Genomic DNA, 13,708 nt, shown 5'->3' on the forward strand with positions numbered 1-13,708 from the left:
CAGTTCCGAAGTAAACAAGTCTTGGACAGAATGGGTAGATTCAACTGTTTTTCCCTTAAAAAGGGATAAGCCTTAAAGTTAGGGTTGCAGCTTGCTGGCAGGATAACTAATACCTATAGTGCATCCATATTGTGGAATTTTTTTTATTATTTTTTATTATTATTATTATTATTAATAAAGCAGCAGTGCTAAGCACTGATGCAAGAGGTGTGTCTTCCCAATACTCAATCTGGGTGAAAAGAAAAGGAGTACTTGTGGCACCTTACACACTAACCAATTTATTTGAGCAATCTGGGTAATTATTCTTCCATTTAAGTGGAAGTTTTACCACCATCAATGGAAGCATAGCTAGGCCAGTGCTGAGTGCTTTTGAAAATGCCATCCTGTATTTTAAAATAAACCTTAACTAAAAGCATAATACAACCCTGGTACAACCATTTTACTTGGATTAGTCTTGAAAGTGGGTATTATGCCTACGTTGATGAAAAAACTGAAGCAGAGACGTGAATCCACTCACTATGACAACAGGACACAGGCAGACTTAGAGACTCAAGTCTCCAAACCTGCTTGACCAAAGCTGCTTCCCACAGACAATACCACACACAGAAGCACAACTATACACAAACACTAAGAAGCATCACTTTTACATAAAACCCACTGTGCTTAGCCAGGCAGACACAAATAGGAAAGTCGAATATGAGCATGAACACAGACAGGAAGGTGTCAAGCTATTACTGACTTTACTTTTGATTGAATTTTATGAAGTTAAAGTTTCATATCAGTAGCTTTGCAAACAGTGACAGTTTATTGTTACTGTAGGACACGACAAACCGCAGCAGGGACAAGTTTTTCTGAAACATGCTAGACATCAATCCCATGGTAAAATGACATTTCATCTATTGACTAGACAAAACAATTCAATTCAGAGTTATAACTGCAGCCCACACACCATGTTATACAACATATGTGCAGAGCTGTGTCATTTACACCATATAGCTCAGTGTGTTTTAGATTCCTTATGGATTACAAATTAAGACTGACTACCTCAGTAAACACATTTCAAAGATTAACAAAATAGTATGCTGCCACCTAAATACATTCAGACAAAACCAAAACCATTAGTTTATGAAGCAGTTTGTGACTGTGTCCTACTGAAAGCTGGATAATCCAACCCCCCACATATTATATAGTATAACATGCAGTACTTAAAATTACTGCCCTGTAAAGAAGAATTATCTAGGTTTTGCACAGAAGGGGCTGAGATGTTTCACCAAATAAAAGCATTAGTAGAATACTATATGCTACCGATAGACTGAAAAGTATGAAAGTCCAGATCACAGAAAGGATAGTAGTCCTAGAAACCACCTCTAATTTTTCTAAATCTGAAGGAAGCTTTTTTTTTTTAATCTTAGCATATGTCCTGCCCTGCTTTTTCAGATGTCCAATATTTAGCATTTTATTCTCCATCTGCACGAAATTTCTTACTTTTGGGCAAAAAGCTTTAAGAGGACAAGTTTCCATTTAGTCCCATTTTACTCTACATATTTGATAAAGCATTGTACAGATATTTGCTGGAACTGAAAAAGTTTACCAGTTACTAGAAATTTTTCTATTGGCCATGCGGAAGGGAAAGCTAATGAGGCTTTAAATTTGGTGCCCGAAGTAACCCTTCACTCCTAAAGAGCAGGTCTTGCATGAAAAGAATGTATTAGTAAGAAAAGTGATGCAAAGTTCTTAAATGCATTCTAATAAAAGTGGGTTTTCAACAGAGCACAAAATAGTCATGTATTTCTGTATTACAGTAGCGAGACAATTCTAACACAGTAAGGCTACCAGAGACATGCAGTCATAGGGTCTCAGGCACAGAAGCCTAACTTATACCCTTGTGTTGCAGGTGCACAATGGATCTATATGGGGGAGGAAGGGGTGGAGGTCAGGATTTGATTTTTATATCCAGAATGAACAGCAAGTGACAATTAAAGAGTGAGAAGTATGACTTTATTCTGAAACAGCACTCTGCATGTTGAAACAATGTGGAGCCTTAAAGTCTTTACACCACTATACATGGAAGTGGGATTGCCAGTCAAGTAATAGAGCCAGGACCAAATCAAAAACAGTTATTTGGTTCAAGGGTCAACTCCCTCAGATGACTGTGTGTAGGTTTTTATTTTTTAAATACTGTGCAGGTCTTTTACTGATTGACTAATTAGAGTGATTGGACCAACTGGCCAGCTTTTGGGGGGGGGGGGGGGGGGGGAGTATTCTCTTTTTACTTGAGGAGTGCAATGTTGCCATGTTTCATAACCGCACGGAGCCTACCACTGAAAACAACAACTATGGAAATCTGAAGGCAGAGAAAGCACCATCCAGACTGGGTCGTAAGTGAAGTCACCATGTTAAGCTCTCACTATGCAATTTACAACTCAGCTTATGCCAAACAGCTAAATGAAGAGCCACATGTATTTCATAGGTAGGAGTTGTAACACACTGAAGTCATGCCAGTAGAAGGGGGGTGTGTGTTGTGGCTAACATTTTCAGACCTAATTACAAATGTATTTCAAACCATTAAGTAACTTCTTGTTTTTCTGTTTAGTCATCTTTTGGGCAACAAGTGCAAGAGAGGAAAACTGACAAGGAAACAATGTAGAGTTGCTAGATTACATTTTTAAAGTATATGCCAAGACCTTGTCATAGAAGCTCAAAACTTACATACCTTTTGATCTCCCAACCTTAAAGTATAACTTTTATATTTCATTCCTTCTCCTACCCTCTTTAATTGTTTGACTATAAAATTGAGGGGGAGAAAATTTTAAAATTTTGTAACCTCAGTGTTTAACTTCACTGCAGTCACCAACAATTAATACAATTTGTTAGGTTATCTGTTCTTGGTTTAAGTTGAATCAGTTATCCTGAAGAATAGTTTGCCAATTTTTTCCATCTACCTCCTGAACTTTAATTCTCAGACATTCATTAGTGTAACATCACAGACCGTATTCTCTGGAAAGGATTAACTGATCACTTCAGAACCATACACTCTGAGGTCTTACATAAGGTTATATAACATATCTGGAAGTTAAACTAGGCTAAATAATTCACAGTAGGCCAGATGTTCAGCGCTAGCTGCATGCATAAAACTGCACATGCATCACTTCTACATAAATACCCAGTGCACAAAATACCTGATGAAAGAGCATAAATATCTACTGTGTAAAGCAGGCATAGAGGACCCTTGCAAACCATTGCTTTTGCCTAGCTTTGAAAAATCTACAAATTTTCTACAAATCTGCAAGTTAGTACTTTGCCTCACTCCCCATTCCATTAATGTAAGAAGGCACTTTTCTGCATTTTTAATGTTGGTTAGTAAGTGTGTAAACCAATGGTACTCAAGTCTATGCAGCTGAAGACACCGCATTAATAGCGGGTTTATATAGTTACTCACTTCCTTGACAACTTAGTTTTGAAGATGTTGACATTTATGAATCACAGTTACTCTTCCTTTTACATCAATGCCAGAACATTAGAAAACACTGCTAATATAGATATTTTGGGTTTGCTTTTCATTTACTGACAGATATAGATAATTTTGTGGAAGTCTATCTACAGATGGGCATGTTGCCCCATATAGGAAGAAAAGGACTTTTAATGCAGTGTTTTCAGAGATATTGTATACTTGTGTTCAACATCTTAGTTACAAGACAATGCAGAATATTACTTTCGGACAAGTTGAAATGTATACATTGGGGGGAAAGTGACAGTTATCCAGCCAGTTCTGGGGAAAACACCCTATAGATAGATACTTCACATATAGGTTTGGAAAGGAAACTACAAGCCATGTTTTCAGTCATATTGAAGAAAACATTTGCAAAGAAAAGCCCCTTGGCCTGAAGCTTGAAGGAAGCAGGTGTTGAAAAGCAAAATATGGTTCCCCACTTGCCCAAATCACACAGACACAAGAAGGCTACAAATGCCATCCATGAAAGAATGCACCACAAACATCAGCATTTATTCATTTTGAATTTAGCAATTGACAAAAAAGACCCAGCTCACCAGCTTTACTTTTTCTTGTTTTCCTAGGCTTAAACATTACATATTTAAACATTGTCAGAACTTACTAAGTTGTTGGCATTCATGCACAACTAGAAAACATCCTTAATTTATTTAAACCAGAAATGCATTACTAGGAACGTATTAACATCTTTCACTACTAAATATTAAAAAAAAAGTTGAAATTATTGAAAAGTTCATCCTTGAAATGTTAATTTCACAGCAGACAGACTACTAGTTGGCTCACATTTCAAACAAAATGGGAAAAGCAAGATTCATGCTAGTGGTTAGTGTACATTTTGCCTAGCACTACTGAAGGATCACGGCTAACCTTGGATCATGTTTAATAAAAAGCAAAGTGCATACAGAAATTTACAACAATTTAAGGACAAAAAATGGTCCTACTGATGTGGTCCCAACAATTAACTCAAAAGTCTATGACAAATACCATGAGCTCCGATGAGCTGTTTATAAATACTTTAGATTAAGTACAGATACTGAAAGAGTTCGTTTGAAATCTTCAAAAAAAATGTTCCTGTTACTCCTCAAATGGTGCTTGTTATAGCTTAAAATTTCTGTTAACACGTGCGTTGAATTACTTGTTATCCAAGCGTAGCAGCTGCTCCTTACCATTTACTGTTAATGACTTTAACTGGCCATCTTCTTCAACTTCCACTCTCTCTTGTCCATTCTCAACAATTCTGTAAGACAAAAATTCATTTAATCATAGTTTTAAAGCATTTTCAATATGATCAAAGTACACCACACATGTAGATATTTAGGAAATGAAATACATTGCCAAGTCTAGGGCCAAAGCTTGGCTGATGCAACTGCAGTAAGTGAGTGATCACATTCAACAGTGGAGAAGCCACAACAATTAGCGTCTTCTTTCCCACCCCACTGAAAAGCCTTTCTGGAAGTGACTCCTAGTCACTGCAGCTGAAGTGGCACTCTATTCTCCATAATCACAGTTCTCCTCTTAGGCTGAAGTTCTCATCTCTTTCCTTTTCTCCCCACCCTCCCATTCAAAAAGCATCATATGCAATTTTAGTTTTGAGTTTCAGTTAAAAGTAGTAGTTAGGAACTGTGGCAGTTCAGGCTGACAGCTGTGTTCAGCATAGTGTGTTTTATGGTGTATATTTTCCCCACAATATTACACTGATATGTTTTAGTTAAGCAGGATGAACCACCACAGAGAACATGTGCAACAGCACCAAAATAGTGCTGCACAGCATGTGCTTAACAGGGCCAAGTTAAGGTTCACAAGCAGGATTAACTTTTGCATCTCTTAAATGGTTTTCACCAGGCAATCTTGACAATGCATGTAGGGTTTACCTCCCCTTGTTAAAATGTTTAATGTGCAATTCTGGGTTTGCAAAGCAGTCCATTTTATTCCCTTGTCACTGAATTATAATTGCTTGTTCAAAGCACAAACGTAAGCCATATTTAGGGCTGGTCTGTATTACATACTGTCCATAAGTAACCTGTGTTTAGAGTACAGAAATATGTAGAAGCTTTTCACTTCATAAATCAATTGATAGAATTCTGTTTTGATGATCAGACAGAGGAAGGATCTACTCAGTAAAGAATCAGAGACAATAGTTGCTGTGGTCTGTAGGAAGTTTGATGAACAGGCAGATGCGCTCTGATCAGTCAACATTGAGAAAGAGCAGGTAGTTGTCTTTGGAGAGAACAATGTTTGCTTGGGTTTTTTTCTTTAAATTATATAACTATACCCAAATTTCAGAGAGAAAGTAAGTAGTAGTAGTGGCCAGGAACTCTTCCTCGCTTGGTCACAAGATGGTAGTCTTCTTTCAAAAGTATACTATTATTGTCATCATTCAAACATCACCCCTTTTCTCAGAGTGCTAGTTATGTTGAGCACAGTACATCTGTGTTCTGTATGTTGCACTGGCTTCTTATCGGCTTTGGGGAGCAATTCAGTCTTATTTCTACTAAACTTAAAGATAGAGATCCTGTCCATCCTGCACCTTAACATTTGTAACAAGTTTGCGGCCTGGGTTGTTCTAAGCATCGTTTGTTACATGTAGAGAGTTACCACTTTGTTAACCACCACCTCAGCTAACAGCATTTTGCTCCTAGACTGAAACAATTGTCTTCCTATAAGCAGTTAGCCACACTTGTTTGCTCTGTGGACAGAATCTTCTAATCATGTCTGCATAAAGTAATTAATTTGGCCTGTTCTTCCCAAGTCTATGCAACAGGACACGATGTGAGGTACTGCCCTGCTTTCTGTTTGAATGTCTTCTGAGCTATTGATTCCTTCATGATGCACTATAAAACAGCTGTCCAGATTTTCCCAGAACCCACTATACAATGGTTTGACCATATGAAGTAGTTGTGAGGACTGAAAAGCTGCTGTGTGGACACAAACTGTACCATGTTACTTTTAAGTGGTTGAGATGACTCTGCCTCTTAACTGGTTACAAAAGCCATGGGTAAAGTTATGTAATGGATTACAGACACAGAGACAGCCTCCCAGCCAACAGCAGAGGCTTTCTACTTCATAGTCCAGATAGGTCAGTTCCTCCAGGCTGACAGAAGGTCCTCTATTCCAGAGGTTCTTAACCTTTTTTCCCTGAGGGCCCCCCCATGCTATAAAAACTCCACAGCCCAGCTGTGCCACAATAATTGGGCCAGCATTAGGAGGTAGTAAGCAACTGCCTTGGGGTCCCACATCAGGGGGAACTGTGAAACTAAGTTGCTCAGGCTTTGGCTTCAGCCCTGGGTAGTGGGGCTGGGTGCTCTGGGCTGCAGTCCCATGCAGCAGGACTTCGGCTTTCTGCCCTCGGCCCTGGCGAGTCTAACACTGGCCATGCTTGGCTTACACACCCTGAAACCTGCTCATGGCCTGCCAAAGGCCAAGGACCCCTCGTTGAGAACCACTGCTCTATTGAAATTCTTCCACATGGGTTTGCCAGGGCTTGATTTTGCTAACTTGCAGGGCATGATGCAAGGCCTATCTGGTTACCCAGGCCTTGTCTAAGCATCATTTTGAATGCAAACTGTAGCTCAATGACTAAGGAAGGACTGCAGTTTCTGTGTCATGGTATTTGTCCAGTTGACACTGGATAAATACCAAAAAACATTGGGGTTTTCTGGCACTGTCACTAATTCACTTTAATTACAAAAATGTGTCAAGAGGTTTGTTCTAAGGGACACCTCTCCAGTTAACTTATACAGTAGAACCTTGCATTTTTGCTAGTTTACAGATTGCATAATTCAAAGAAAAACCTAGAGGTCTCGCTCCACTTCTTAAAGATTTAGTACGTTGTATTAGTAGAGTCCATTGGGCTGAGACCTCATGAGTACTAAGAACACTTCAGTTTGACAACTGTCAATTACATTTGTGATGCATATCCTTAATTTATTGCATGGTATTTTGTCACTACTTCATATTTGCAGAGGGTTTCCCCAAGGACTGGTGTAAAATAGTGAGGAGAGGTTCTGATGTGTGTAGTGTTTGAACATTCACTCACCAGTAGTGAGCAATATGTTTTTCCTGGTGGAGAACCTTAACTCCTGCTCTTAGCTTACCTGACAGATGAGACAAGACTATCTGCACTTCAAATCCATATGGTCAGTAGGGACACTGAAAAGTTCACTTTCACTGATGTTGCTTGGGAAGCCTACTGGATGGGAGGGTCAACTCAAAACAGAGGCTGGGGAAAGTTGGAGCATAGCTTAGACCATCTGCTACGCTTCTCATGCTACTTACAACCAGAAAGCTGGGGTTGGAGCAGAACAGTGGCCTCCCAACCCCCAATCAGTAGCTCCACCGGTGAAGGGAAAGCAAGAGCATACTCCTTTTCTCTTCCAGCAGCCTAGAGAGGAGGGCTTCAGTTTTCAGACGCTTACTAGCTAAAAGCCAATACTAAAAGATGCATCACCCCTGAGCAAGTTCCATTGATAGCAGCATTTTGGGAATCCCAGTATCCACTCCCTGCCCAGCAGCTGACAGGTGGCTGAGCTTCTCAGCAGGTATACCCAAGCATAAAAAGAGATCACATATATTCAGGATATAAAGGGGAAATAAAAGAATTAATGTTGTAACATGGCCTACAGCCCTCAGGCCTGTAAGATATTTAGCTTAGCCAAACAAGGCCTCAGGACTAAAGACACACTTGACATAAAGCAACTAACCAGTAAGTGACCTAGATCAAAATTTGTCACAAGATAGCAATGACCCTACATCACAAGATATCATAAGATTGTTCCATTGCTGCTAAACTTTCTGCTATTTAGGAAATATATATTGTAATGAACTGGTGAAAGCTGGTTATAATATTTTTTTGGATTTTGAAGCCATTTCAGTGTGCTAGCCGCAAGTTATGGTGACTCAGTAATGTAAATATTAATAGAATAAGGAAAATTAACAAATGGTCCCATTTTTCATAGGCTATTCCAAAAGGTAGTGGGAGATGGAAGTTCAAATGAGGAAAAGGGGTGGAAACCTTCATAAATATGTATGAACCCCTGTGGGCATCAGCCTAACACATTATAAAAACTGTATTCTAATCTACATGCCTTGGATGACACCCACTGGTGATAACAATGACAATGAAGATGAGTATATTGACCAACACTGTGGGGATCCCCGTAGAAGATGTGAGTGATGCCAGTCACAGGGCTAAACACATTACACTCTATCTGCTGTTGTATTTCAGTGTTTGTGGGATTACCTATCTGTTTAGTAGATTTGCTAATAAAAAGGGACTTGTGATAAACTTCAGTTGTTTGTCCTGTACGCCTCAGGTCTCATTCTAACACTGGTATTCTTTCTGATGCTGTAGCTATTCAAGAAACTGAACCCTTAACTACTGTGAAAGAAAAGAAGTTAATCAATACACCAATCCATCAATTAGGCTACACAGGATGCTGCTGCTAAGGGTTTTCCCCCACTTTTGAATAAGCTCTTGGCTACAGGGCATTAGGTACTTTTTGCCAACCTCTGCATCCTTACACATACTGTAGCAGGGAACCATCCTGTAAAGGCAGGGAAAGAAAAGAGAATCAAATGGGTCTATCATTACAATTCACACAGAATTGGATATCTAAGTTATTACATTTTGGGAAACCAAAACAGTAAGGGTAAAGAAAGTTATCAGAAAAATACTGACGAATTCTATTACAACAACTTGCATGGTACCAAGTATCAGATGGGTAGCTGTGTTAGTCTGTATCCACAAAAACAACGAGGAGTCTGGTGCCACCTTAAAGACTAACAGATTTATTTGGGGACGAAAGCTTATGCCCAAATCTGCTAGTCTTTAAAGGTGCCAGCAGACTCCTCATTTTTGTTACAACATTTATCTTGTTTATATCACTTACCTCTTTGTAGTAATTTTTCTGCCATTAACTATTTTAGTAGAAGTTGATACCGATTTGAAGCTACCCATCCCACCGCCACCAAATGACGTAGAGGAGAATGAAGTAAGGCCCCCATGTCCCAGTGAACCAAACGAAGTAAAACCTGGGGGGAAGACATGGTAAGTATTTGACTAAAGCACTGTAAACATAATTTCATCAGAAACCGTTTAACAACTTTTACTTTAGGAAGGTCTGCTGGACCATCAAATTTTGATCAATTAATTCTAGCTCCCCAATTTCAAATACCAAAGTTACTCAATTTCAGAGCTGCTAGGTAACGGTTACTCCCACTGAGTTCAAGTGGAGTTGCAAAAACTAGGCCTTTAGCATTCAACTAGGCTCCAATAATTGAGAGCACTTGGAGTTCATAATCTTGTTTAAAGGCGCACACTATTGCAGTCCCTTTTTTGGAGACCTCAAGAACACTGAACACACCCCCTGGTAAGGCAAGTAACACTGATATAGAAACTGATGTACTGAGAGGTTAAGACTTGTCCAGTGTAATGGTGTCAGTAAAAGACCAAAAAGCAGAATAGTCAATTTCTTTTTAACAGGGCTTACACTCTCTTTTCATGAGATTTTAGCTATATCAAATAATACTCTACAATACCGCGGCTCTATTTAAACTAGGGGACTCTACAGGTAGATGTAACAGGACTCAGTGTTGTATATGATTTTTTAACTTCATTGTACCAATTTACTGTTCCAGAGAAACTCCCTCTCTGGGAATATTAAATTTGGCTTGAAGTTTGCTTTAGAATATTTACCTGTATCAAATGAAGAAAAGCCACTCCCAAATGCAGGAAATCCACTAAATGCAGAGAAAAATGGCCCACCACCTCTGTTTCTGTTCCCACGTTGACCTCGTCTGTTTCCAAATATGTCATCAAAAGGATCTTCTACAAACAAAAACCAGGTTTTAATACAGGAGGTTGAAGTGATCAGTTTTATTCAGTAGTTCCTATATTTAATAAGTATGGGGACTTCTAGTAAAGAAGGAAGTTTCTTGCACCTTCCTCTGAAGCATCTGGTACTAGTCACTGTCTGACAGAATCTCTGAGCACAGATTTGATTCAGTATAGCAATTCTGTGTTCCTTTGATACCTGTAAGAGACCAATATTAGTCTCACACACCCCCAACTCTTTTTGGTCTCCAGAACTTTAAGTACTACTATTAAAGTAATGGCATGCTGAGAATAAAGTCCTGCTTCCTTAGTGCTGTGCCAGTTTGCAAATGACAAGTAATCAGGGGGAACATGCAGAAATTCACTTTTCAGCAGAGAAATGTGTTCCACACCAGTTATGCTATATAATCAAACCTCATCATTTATACAATAGCTATGTATGTTCATATATGCACACAAAAAAAATCCATGTTTTATACCAAATTCATGTAGGTTAGATACCAAATTCACGTCAGTTAACATCTGGGTAATTAAGAACTTGTCTCCTCACATGGCCATTAACTATAAAACACACTTTGCTTTAATTGTGCTATCAAGAAATGAGGACTTTTTTTGGTTCCAAGAGGCAACTATCTGTTTACTATTCATCAGAATGTCAAACATCTGAAATTACAACAAGAGAAGCCCTTCTCTCCGTAGAACACCTTGTCCGTCAAGCTGTGTTTTGGGGCTTAAACTTAATATTTGTTGATGTGATTAAGTCTGATTCAACCCCTAAATATTCAAGACTTCTTGTATAATTTCATTCAAGGTTTATCCGAGAACCACGCCCACCACGACTCTGCTTAGGACAGGCTCAACGTATGTTAGTGTTCCGTTAAGACTGAAATTTAAAGGGTACTGGAAACAGGGAATTAAAATGGTCATAATACAACTTTAAGTGATCTGCAAATGTTTTAGTTTAAGTTAACTAGTTGGAGGGTTAGATGCTTAAGAGGAAATTCGGACGATAAGAACTTTATGGGAAGAAAAAAAAACAGCTGAAGGCAGTGCTTAATTTGTAATGAAAGAGGTCCTGGGGCTCAAGCAATTTTTATTTTTTCTTTCATAACTGGTGTAAAAAGCCCAGAGGTGCTGGGGCTATGAACTGCCAAATCTCAAGGTGCTGGGACTCGCACAAATTAACTTCAAAATGTCCTTCAGCCAGTGCTTAAACTCAAAAGCCTATAGCTGGATTTAAAAAAATAAACTGGCAGGCCACTGGTTCTATTCCCTGGCACAAATATGATTTTTTTATGGTTATAAAACACTGGTCAGAGACTAATAAGTAAATATGGAATACCTATATGGAAGTTATTACTTCATAGAAAGTTACAGAAGAGGTATCCAGATAAAAGGGAAATTCCACTAGAATATTACAAATAAGGAAACTGAAGTTTGAGTTTTACATCATACTAGCATAACATCAGCATTTTGCAGGACCATGATTTACACAACACAATGTACCATTAAGGTGGAGATCTTTAATGCTGAACATATGCTATTTTGGATTTCAGTTACCATTGCAGCAGAACTTTACAAGATCCTATATTACACAGCACAGGACACTGGCAACATTTACAAAATATTTTACAAATATGAGTTATCTACAGAACAACAGTTTTAGGCAAGTTAGCCTGACCTGTGATGAAATGTTGTTGAAAAATGTAATGTTGCAGAAACAATAGTTTAAAAGTGAAATGTAAGAAGTTATTTTCCAACATACGAAGTCTGTAATAGCATTTATATTTTCTTCAACTATAGAATTCTCCAATTCTAAAACCAATCTCAGTGTGATGTTGCAGAGAATGGGAGATATTCTCATGCAGGATAAGAGTTAAGCATATACTTAAGTCCCATTGAAGGCAATATCTAAAGTTAAACATGTCTTTGCTTTCCTGAATCTGGGCCACTGTCATTTTCAGTGAATTGAGAATGATCACTGTACCAATTAGAATTCCAAGTTGATTTTAAATGAAGATCAGAAACCGAGAGCAGGTTCTCTCCCTCCCCCAGTTCCCACCTAGGCTGGAAGCCAGATTACTGAGAGCTAGTGAAATGACTACATTACAAGTTTAAAAAAAAAAAAAAGATGATGAACTGAAAGGAAATGGCATTTTTAGCCACAGTTTAAACCTCTGCTTGGTTTGCTTACACCTACTTAACATGAATGACAAAATTAACACATTTTGAATAAAGGAAGCCTTTGTTGGAGAGCACCAATACTCTTACTCCCATCAAATATGATGTTAAGAACTCACAATAATCCCTTATAACTCTCACTGGTCCTCCCACAAAACCAAGGAATACAGACCAGACTATAAATTTGGAATTGTTTTTCTCCCCCAAAAAGCTTTCAGCTTCTCTTTTCCCATTAAAAACCCCAAAGATTTGTAACAACCTCAATGTTTAAAAAGAAAGAAATCCTTTGTAGGTTACCTTTAACACTATATGTGCGTTAGCAAATCTGACAAACTCTTGGAAATATTAAATTCTAACAATATTTTTGTGCCAAGTCATCATACTCCTGGAGTAGTAATTTCAAAGACTAGCATATGCGAGTCTCACTCCAGTATATTAGCTAGCAAATAAAGCCACTGCAGTTAACAGTGCTATAGTCCAATTTATTCCTGCTAGTTAGAGAATGACTCACTAGTGAGTTATGAAGGTCATTCACTCATGCATACAAGTGATCCATATTATATTACTGCCCACTATTATGCTTTCTATTTATAGTCCAGTTTATCTTCAGTTACCTGGCATTAAAATAAAAAAAGAAAAACACACTCATGTCAAAGCTATACTATATATTTTTATAATCCACTGCATCACTGGCCACTTACAGGTGACCTGTGTCAGACCCATTATCTCCTTATCCTGGTCACAACAGCAACACAAGCTAGGAGGAGCATGAAGGAGATGGATTATGGAAGTCTCCAGGCTCTTGCTATCACTACTCATGATACAGGGGCTTACCCTACATTTAAATTATATCAGCAAAGCTGTGTCAGTCAGGGTGTGAAAATAAAACCAAAACCACCCCACCATACACTCAGCTGACAGAGCTACACCAATAAACCCCAGTGTAGACAGAGTTATATTGACAGAACAATGCTTCAACAGATGTAGCTAACACTGTCAAGAAAGGTGGTGTTCTGACCCCAAAAGAAGAAACTCCTTCTGCCAGCACAGGTTGCACCTATGCTAGGGGGCTATGCCAACTTAGGCTTCATAAGATAGCTGTAGATTTAGACTCCGGGTGTTTCCCCCCGTCCATGTCCCTGCCTGCTTCCATCGCTACAACCCTGAAGCTGCCCAGACCTCATTCC

The 13,708-nt window shown here is 38.7% G+C and overlaps 1 protein-coding gene across 4 annotated transcripts in view; it reads right to left on the reverse strand.

Annotated features, from left to right (window-relative positions):
• Positions 1–13,708, reverse strand: part of DNAJB6 (DnaJ heat shock protein family (Hsp40) member B6) — a 97,999-nt gene that overhangs the window by 45,663 nt on the left and 38,628 nt on the right. For all 4 annotated transcript variants that reach the window (XM_077808361.1, XM_077808365.1, XM_077808363.1 and 1 more), the window contains 3 exons: positions 10,203–10,334; positions 9,397–9,538; positions 4,675–4,745 (listed from right to left, as the gene is read on the reverse strand). In XM_077808361.1, the coding sequence (XP_077664487.1) occupies positions 4,675–4,745; positions 9,397–9,538; positions 10,203–10,334 (345 nt within the window). The remainder of the gene's footprint in view (positions 1–4,674; positions 4,746–9,396; positions 9,539–10,202; positions 10,335–13,708) is intronic.

Source organism: Eretmochelys imbricata, chromosome 2 (genome assembly GCF_965152235.1).
Source record: "Eretmochelys imbricata isolate rEreImb1 chromosome 2, rEreImb1.hap1, whole genome shotgun sequence".
NCBI classification, from domain to species: domain Eukaryota; kingdom Metazoa; phylum Chordata; order Testudines; family Cheloniidae; genus Eretmochelys; species Eretmochelys imbricata.